Source organism: Euphorbia lathyris, chromosome 5 (genome assembly GCF_963576675.1).
Source record: "Euphorbia lathyris chromosome 5, ddEupLath1.1, whole genome shotgun sequence".
Lineage (NCBI taxonomy): Eukaryota > Viridiplantae > Streptophyta > Magnoliopsida > Malpighiales > Euphorbiaceae > Euphorbia > Euphorbia lathyris.
Window position 1 is genome coordinate 10,876,541 of NC_088914.1, and position 9,114 is coordinate 10,885,654.

Here is a 9,114-nt window from a genome sequence, read left to right on the forward strand (position 1 = left end):
GTCGCGTAAAGGAAACCAAAAGAGCAAAAATTATATAACCCATTTACCCCTGCATTAACATTGCAGATGTAGCAACCTGCTTCCGGTTTCTTCCATTTACACAATGCACCCGTGTATTGATTTGTTGATCTTGGTGATGTCTTTGCGCTGCCTCCCAAGCCGTCAATTCCACAGTGGCGGTCTGAAATATTTCCTCAGGCGATCGAAATTTATCCTTCCAAACTTTTTCGTTTCATGCCCTCCAAAGTTGCCAACAGATCATCACAATAAGGTTATAATTCATTGTCACATCACCAAGGAGATTTGTAAACCAGTGGATAAAATTCGAGACTAGATCCACCCGATTGTCTTTGAGCAATAATTTCCATACCTGAGCAACTCGAGGACACCCTATGAACACGTGAAACTCATTTTTCCCGAAAGCTCCGTACACCGGACAACAGTTAGGCAGCGAACTATGACGAATTGCAAGATTATTCAAAGTTGGCAGACAGTTGGTAAAAATTTGCCATAAGCAGTTCTTAACTTTCAGGGCAACCTTCAAATTTCACATCAGGTTCCAGTTTATTCCATTCAAATTTATTTGATTTGTCGGTATCAGTCCCCTTGCCCGAAAATATCCGCTCCTAACTGTATAAAAACTAGATTTATCATATGGCCAGAACCACCCATCTTCAATACGCGTACGTCTGACCGGTATGGAATAAATGAGTTTGACATCCCGTGGGCTAAACAAGTTGTTAATAACCTCGTGATTCCAATTTTCTTGAGCATCCATAAGGTCTTTAACAAGTCCTAAGGGCAAAGACATTACAACTGAGCTTGTTGGGAAAGGGTTCAGATCGTCCAGCAGCCAAGGGCTGTTCCAAATAGAGATGGATTCTCCATTGTCAATTTTCCTCCTCAAACCGTCGATCAAGATCCCTCGACCCGCAATGATGCTGCGCCACACGAAGGAAGGGTTGTGCCCCAAGGTAGGGAAAGGGAATCCAATTCCCTACAGAGTATAGGGTAATGGGCTTAACCTAAAGTGGGGTAAAGGGAAATTTTTTTTTTTAAACAAACAAGAACAAAGGGAATGAAACCCTTCCATTCCCATTCACATTCCTAAAGACCTCGAACCAAATGCCCCCTTATTTTTCTTGATTCACTCTTGATTTGTATTAACATATGTTTCCATCCTAATTTTTACTATTCAGTTTTTCTGAAAGAGAAAAAATTATATATATATGAGATGAGTAACAAACATCTCAAAATTTTGTTGCACGAATACAAATTTATTAAACACAATAATATGAGATGAGTCGCAAATAAGGTTGCTCTCTTTAAAACCATGTATTGTAAACTTTTCAAAACCATAGGCATTCGAGTGATGAGTGTATTGGAGATAATCATAAAATTATTATCGGACTTAACTATCAATTAAATTTTTTAATTCTATTAATTCTTTAACTATCAGTTAAAGGTTAAGTCGCTTAAGTTAGATCTCTAATTAGCGTTCGCATAAAACTTTAAAGAATCCACCTAAAAGGTGTCTGTTGAGCCTCAAACCTAGAAATCGGATAAACTATTAAAATACTGAGTTTATAAATAGTAAAACTTCGAATTCAAAAAGCAGTTGCGTACCACACAAATATTAAATATGATTCTTAAATTTTACCCTATCAATCCAAACATTTGGATCAATTGATTTCAGAACAACTATTATTAATTCCATAACAGAATATTCAAACAAAGTCATTGTCTGTCTGTATATAAAATCATCTTTCTATATTTTAAGTTTCATAATAATTATATATAGATATATATACACTTTCATACAAACCATAAAAAGAGCAGCAAATTAACCCCAAACATGATGCCTGACGTAGTCTCGAGAGACATTGTTAAACCATCACATTCAACTCCAAATAATCACAAAACTTCCCATAAACTTTCTTTCTTTGATCAGATGGCTCCTTCCATTTACATTCCTCTACTTTTCTTCTACACAAATAAAGATACTGAAACTGATAATCTTAGATCTAGTGTGCTCAAGAGTTCCTTATCTGCTGCCCTTTTGCATTATTATCCTCTCGCTGGAAGGATCAAAGACGATGTCACTGTAGACTGTAACGACGATGGGGCTCTATTAGTCGAAGCAAGAATGGAAGTCAATTTATCTGAAATTCTGAAAAGTCCGGACGATGAAATACTGAAACTTCTGTTTCCTGATAGCCTATACTATAAAGATTCAACATTGATCGGTCCTGTAGCGGTTCAGGTAACGTATTTTCAGTGCGGAGGAATGTCGATCGGGTTATGCCTGTGTCATAAGGTTCTTGATATGGCAAGTATGTGTTCTTTCATTAAGAATTGGGCTTCAATTGCTAGAATACTAGATGAAAAACTGGAGTCACCTACGGATATTGCTGTCAGTAATCCGTCGGTAAAGTATTTTAGGGACGGAATTAGGGTTTGTCCCGAGTTCAATATAGGATCTTTATATCCGCCCCTTGATCTATCAGTCCTGAAAATCGAGCTTCCCCCTCTAGAGGTGAAGAAATGTCCGTCGAGGAGGCTTGGTTTTGATGCCCAAAAGGTCACTAAATTGAAGGAAATGATGGCAGATCAAGTTCCAAACCCTACACGGGTGGAAGTAGTTACTGCATTACTATATAAATCAGCTATTACTGCAGCTGCTAAGGCAAGTTCTTCAGGCTCTTTACAAACAACTGTTTTGCAGCACGCGATGAACTTGCGTACGAGGATTTTTCCTCCGGTATCAGAAGGATTAACAGGGAACTTAATTGGCTACTTTCCTGTATCGATTTCGGAGGAAAAGTATATAGATTTAGTGTGGATAGTGAAGGAATTCAGAAAAATGAAAACACAGTTTTCAAGTGCTTATGCTAAGGCTTGTAATGCGAAAGAACTGTGTTCGTTAGTCGTGGAAAGCTCGAAAACGCTAAGGGCTTGTTATGATGATGATGAAGAAGGGTATTTTTGTAGCAGCTGGTGCAGGTTTCCATTTTATGAAAGTGCAGATTTTGGATTGGGGAAGCCATTTTGGGTTACATCAGTTTGTTCGGCTCTGAAGAATATGATTATTGTGATGGATACAAAAGGAGGTGATGGAATTCAAGCATTTATTACTTTGGGTGAAGATGCCATGGCTATGTTTGAGCTTGATCAAGAACTTCTTTCGTTTTCTTCCATTAATCCAAGTGTACGTTGATGTTGATTAGCATGTTTTTGGGTAGAATGTACCGATGAGAAAAAATGAATAACACTCTGTTAACATAAAATAATGTTTTAAACTTACTTTTATCAAAGTAACATGTTACGCCATTAAATCAACATATCACGTATAAAAAAATCAATAATCCATTGTACCACATGACCTAATGTCTTACATAATCGAAGTTAACATACTATATCACTAAAGAATGACACGAATTAGTCGAATTCTTTATTTTGCTAAAGGTGTAAAAATAACATCTTTTTTCACTAATTTTTTTTGAAACAACAATGTTTTTACTGTTCCCTCCTAATTTGGCCTAACAATTTATTAAATTAGTTTCATAATCTGTGAATTTAAGAGCTGCAAAGACTTATGTTTATGTGTATATTCATGCTGCTGGAATGATTGATACAACTTGTTAGAAAGATATAAAGAAAATGACAATTTTGTTTAATTTGAAAAGGGTACAAAATGGACCCAAGTCAACAGCTGGAACAAAGTGGGTAAAACAAAGTCCCACATCGGAGATCCAATTGTGAAAGATATAAATTTTGTTGGTTTTGTCAAAATGAAAGAACAAAAGACATCATCTTTGGAGAAATCGCAGATGGAAGTCAATCAAGAAGATATAAAATACAAACTAGATCAAACTTAGAAAATAGTTAGAAAAGAGGATCCTTTGCTCAAAATTTAATTATATATACAATGTAACCTAATTTTAATATATATATATATATATAATTATCATAGGTACCTTAAACTTTGGAATTCAATGAGAGAATTTGATATATAGATTGGAACTGCAGTTTAAAAATTGATCAAATTTTAAAACATTGGATAACAGAATAAATTTCAAAAAGGTGAAATATCAGCGGGGATAGCTCAGTTGGGAGAGCGTCAGACTGAAGATCTGAAGGTCATGTGTTCGATCCACGTTCACCGCATAATTAATGTATTTTTTTCAAATATTTGTTTTTTTTTAATTGTTTAGAGAATTAGGATACACCTAGAAAATATGTATTAAGGTCTAAAATTCCATGCAATGTTGAAACTAGCATTTCACAAATCCAATAATTTCAGCCCTCATTACCAACAGTTTAACAAAGTTCTACTTCAAAGCTGAAAATAGAAAAAAAAAAAGGCACGTATTAGACATGTTTGTGCTCTAAAATGGAATTTTGTTAGACCTATTATTAGTGGATCCTGAAATTCCACGGTTTGTGAGACGTTAATTTCAACATTGCAAAAATTTTATACATAGTCTCAAATTTTCTTTTCAATAACCATAAAACTCATTGAAAAAACCTAAACCTAATTTTTTACATTATCCCGCATTTCTTATAATGTCATGTGACATAAAGGAGCTTACGTGGCGCCGATATGGATAAAAAATAACAGAAGAAATTAACTTACGTGGAATTGTTAATGGAGTCTCAAATTGCTCCACTTAGCTAACTTTAATGTTAATATTACACGATTTGATGTCATATCTAATTTTTTTTTCTCCAATAATTACATAACTAGATTTCTACCATTATTTTGAAAAATGGAGTTCAATAAGATTACTTTACAGTATGGTAAAATTTAGGACAAATTACAAAATTAGATCCTGGGAGAAGTCGTAGACTCATTTAGACATATGCTACCAAACTAGACACTTCCAATATATTTTTCCAAAAATACCCTTACAAACCTTTCATCTTCTCCAACCTAATCTTCTTCTTCATCCATCTTCTTTCCAATCTAGTAGGCAATTTAAACTAAAGAAGAATAAACAACACGATCATGTTTCAATCTAATAACAATAAAGAAACAAAAGAAACTAAGAACGATGAACAACAAGTAGAAGTAAATTTTGAATGTGAATATCACAACTTCCATGAGTTCTCATTCTTAATAAAAAGCTTTAGTTGATAATCTAAATCCCCATTTTCAATATTTCTTATTCCCATTTTATGAATTTGGGATCACATTTCATAAAATGTGAACCCATGGGGTTCGCATTTCATTGGGTTAGCATTTTATGAAATACGATCCAAATTCATAAAATGCTAACCCTATGAGTTCGTATTTTAATATACTTTCAAATTTAAAATTACGCAGAAGCTAGGTTGAAGAAGAAAAAGAGGTTGTAGAATTTTACTATAAACATTCAAAATTTACTTGTATCTGTTCTTCATTATGCTTAGTTTTTGTTTTTGTTTTCTGGTTGTTCTTAGGTTCATTGTGTTTAGTTTTTGTTTGCTTAGGTTGTAGAAATTAACTCTAAATATTGAGAAGATAGGTTGAAGAAGAAGATGAGGTTGAAAAAGATGGGATGAGGAAGAAGAAGATGCGTTGAGGAAGATGAAGAGTTTTGTAAGGGTATTTTTGAAAAAATGTATAAAAGTGTCTAGTTTAGTAACATATACCTAAATGGGTCTAAATATATAAATGAGCTTCTCCAACTGTCTAGTTTTGTAAATTTCCCTAAAATATAAGGGTAGAATGTTATTGTCGTAGACATATATACTATGGAAAGTGTACCAGTCAAGTAAGTATAAAATAGTAAATATACTTGAATCATAGCGTCAACAATGGACGATTAGTCCAAATACTTAGAATATGTACCTATATAAGTTGAATGAAAATTTAAGTAATTTTTATGATTAAAATGGTTGTTCAAAATATTTAAATAACAAAGTTTAGATGTAAATAAGCAATAAAATATATTAATTATGAGTACAAACTTTTGATTTTCTAATCCATTTGTGCGAGAGAAAGATTCCCGAGGTTTTCTTAAGGCTTGAAAGCAAGCAAAATCATCTGAAATAGAGTAAAAACTCAATTACATTTCTTGGGTTTTCGGGTAAACGCATCTATTTGTTGTAATGTTATATTGAAAATATTGTCAAAAAATAATAACGTTTTTTATAATAATTCAGACATTATTGTTAAAACTAATAATAATAAAAATTAAAATAATTATAATATACTAAGAGCATCTCCAATGCAAGCATTTTTTAAAGTTGCAAAAACTTAATATATTTTCTCAAAATATATTATTTTATTTTCTCTTTCATCCACATCACTTTTGACAATTTTTTTAAAAAAAAAGTCTCCAATACTAAACAACACTAAAAGTTGTCACTATAGCCCCACAAATCATTACTTTGTATATAATTTATTTTAATAATAAGTATTGCTATAAAATTCCACTAATAATAGACAACTAAATCATTTTTTCATATTATAAAAATTAAAGGTGTGAAAGGAAAGGGATCCAAAAAATTAGTAACAATATCATAATCATTTAAACAACATTTGTTACACCAATACACGATAGTCTTTCTAGCACTCTCCATGTTATCAGACATTCTTTTAAAAACCTTGTATCGAAGTTGCTCTAATAAATAACCAATTAGCAAAATATTTAAATTTAGTATATGTTCTACGCAATACGCGGATCTTCCAATAGTTAAAATATAAAATGACATATCAAATTAATTCTGCATGATAAAGTGTTTTAATGAAAGTACATGATAATTTTTTTAAAAGTATAAATTAAACTATCACATAGATACGAATTGTTTTTTTAATATATAAATAAAACTATCACAATAATTGCCGCATCATAATTTTTTTTTTTTGAAACAACAACTTATGAAGTGGTTTGCTACATACCGTCTCCTAATTACTTATCATCGCTCCCTTTTGGATACTTTTGCCCTTATCATTTATTTCTAACAAAAATTTCCATTCTCTCTCTAATTTCTTCCAAAATCACAAACCCGAGCAAGAATCATGGTTGGCGGACACGACAAAGGAAAAAGACTATTGTTCCTTCCGGTACGTTTTTTGAAGTAAATTTGAATCGAAAGCACGAGTTTCATCTCTGGATTTGGAGATGGAATTCGTTGAATTTTGCTTGGACGGCGGATGACCGTCTAAAGGGCAGGCGGGTTGTTCATCCGTCTGCCCGCCCCCTCTTTACGGGAGGCTATATTCAATTTTTTTGCTATAGTTTTGGTCGGGGTACCATTAAGGGGGTCGGAAATTGAAAAAAAAACCTATACCGAATTACCTAAGTATTGAAATTGATAGTAATGAATAAGAACATATCTCAATTAGATAAATTACTAATCACATTGCAGTAGATAATAATGGAGATGCTTAAGGTTTATGAATGGATTTCAATTAGAAAACGGAGGTAGCTACAAGGGTGTTAAGTTCCACAAAACAACCCTACACTGCCCCCTTCCTCATGTTCTTTTCTTTTTTTCTTTTTTCTTCTTGGCCGATGCAGATAATAAAGCAAACTATATCTACTTGGAGGAGGGAGGAGGAAGCTTGTTCCCTTCTTCCTCCTCTTATATATTTGGAATCTATACATATCTCATCGGTTTTGTTCTTTTCATTTGTATTTGTCAACTATATAACTCTTTCATTTACATTTTTTTTCCAGGTTTAGAAAGAGTGGAAGCATAATATCTTCTATGTAGAAAGAGCTCAAATTCAATTGACCAGAAGAAACCTATCAAGCACGGAAACGGTCCTGGACCAGCGTTTCAATGTTTCCTCAAGATGTGGGAAACGGAAACGGAAACGTCCGGAAACGGAAACGAAACATTTCCGGGCACGTTTCTGTAATTATAGAAAAATTGAAATGCGTTTCCTGGATATGAAGCAATTCATGATCTAAAAATAAAACCGTTTGTACTTATTGCCATTCTTAATCCAAACTCTAGTTTCTTCTTCTTCAACTCTAGCGATTTCTTCTTCTTCAATTCTGGCAATTTCTTCTTCGAGTCTGGTATGTTTCAATGCAAACTTCTTCTTTGAGTTTAGTGATTTCTGCGATTTCTTCTTCTCCTGCAAATCTGTTGTTTTTGTTTTCTCTATTTACTACGATTTCTTCTGCTCCTTCAAGTCTTGAGAAATCAGAAGACCAAGAAGATGGATGCTTCTGGAATTTGTTGGGCTCTTCTTTTGTTGACGAAAATCAGAAGACCATTTTTTTTGTTTCTTTTCTTGTTGGGCTCTTATTTTGTTGTTGGACTCTGTTTTTTTTTCATGAAGCTAAAGTTCTGTACTCTTTATTTATTTTTATTCTTTTAATGTAAAGAATTTAATTTGAAAGACCATCATTATTTTATGTATTTTTTTTGGTAGGAATAAGAAAATAAAAACAAACAAAACAAAACCTAACCCGGGATCAGCCTTGGAAAGCTAACCCCCACCACATCCTCCAGAAGAATCGAGGAAAGAAAGGCCGGAGGAGAAGGATAATTAGTGACTCCCCAACTTCCTTCATGACCCGCAGCCGCCAGACGATCCGCCACCCTGTTCTGCTCTCTAAAGATATGACAGAAAGTGATAGAAGTAAAGGAATGGCAGAGCCTCTTGATCCCTTTAATAAGATTCTTGCCATTCATCCCAATAGCTAAATTGCTAGAAATTAACCTGATAGCTTCCTGATTGTCAGATTCAACACTCAGATTAACTATCCCCAAACTCTTGGCCAGGGCAAGACCAGAATAAATTCCCCATAATTCAGCCAAAAAGGAAGACCCTATGCCAAGATTATGCGAGAACCCAGATATCCAAGCACCCCCATCATCTCTCAAGACTCCACCTGCAGCAATATTACCATTAGCAAGACAAGAGCCATCCGTATTGAGCTTAATCAACCCTTCTCGAGGTCTTTTCCAACAAAGAAAGTGAATAGCCTTCCTTTGAACATATCTATCAAAAGAATCTTCCATAAAACTATTAATAACATGGTAAACCTTTTTAGCAAAAAAATCCACCAAGTCAGGGATATTAATAGAAACAGATTCAAAAATCTCTTTATTTCTCCAATCCCAGATTTGGTGACAGACAATAGAAAAGAAGATCTCTCCATGGTTTAG

The 9,114-nt window shown here is 33.7% G+C and overlaps 1 protein-coding gene and 1 non-coding gene across 2 annotated transcripts; both read left to right on the forward strand.

Annotated features, from left to right (window-relative positions):
* The first annotated feature begins 875 nt into the window (after nucleotides 1-875).
* Nucleotides 876-3,217, forward strand: LOC136229664 (BAHD acyltransferase At5g47980-like). Its single transcript, XM_066018583.1, has 3 exons — nucleotides 876-974; nucleotides 1,802-2,394; nucleotides 2,455-3,217. The coding sequence occupies exons 1-3, from the start codon at nucleotides 876-878 to the stop codon at nucleotides 3,215-3,217; spliced, it is 1,455 nt and encodes a 484-aa protein (XP_065874655.1).
* Nucleotides 3,218-4,094: 877 nt separating this feature from the next.
* On the forward strand, nucleotides 4,095-4,167 carry TRNAF-GAA (transfer RNA phenylalanine (anticodon GAA)). The gene has a single exon. It is a non-coding gene; the product is annotated as a tRNA-Phe (tRNA).
* The last annotated feature ends 4,947 nt before the right edge of the window (nucleotides 4,168-9,114 follow it).

Bases quoted from the DNA above. Each gene is read 5' to 3' on its own strand.
- LOC136229664 (XM_066018583.1), top strand. From the start codon at position 876: ATGGATTCTCCATTGTCAATTTTCCTCCTCAAACCGTCGATCAAGATC. The intron at 975-1,801 runs GTAGGGAAAGGG...AATTATATATAG, and splicing joins AGGAAGGGTTGTGCCCCAAG to ATATATATACACTTTCATAC. The intron at 2,395-2,454 runs GTCACCTACGGA...GGACGGAATTAG, and splicing joins ATACTAGATGAAAAACTGGA to GGTTTGTCCCGAGTTCAATA.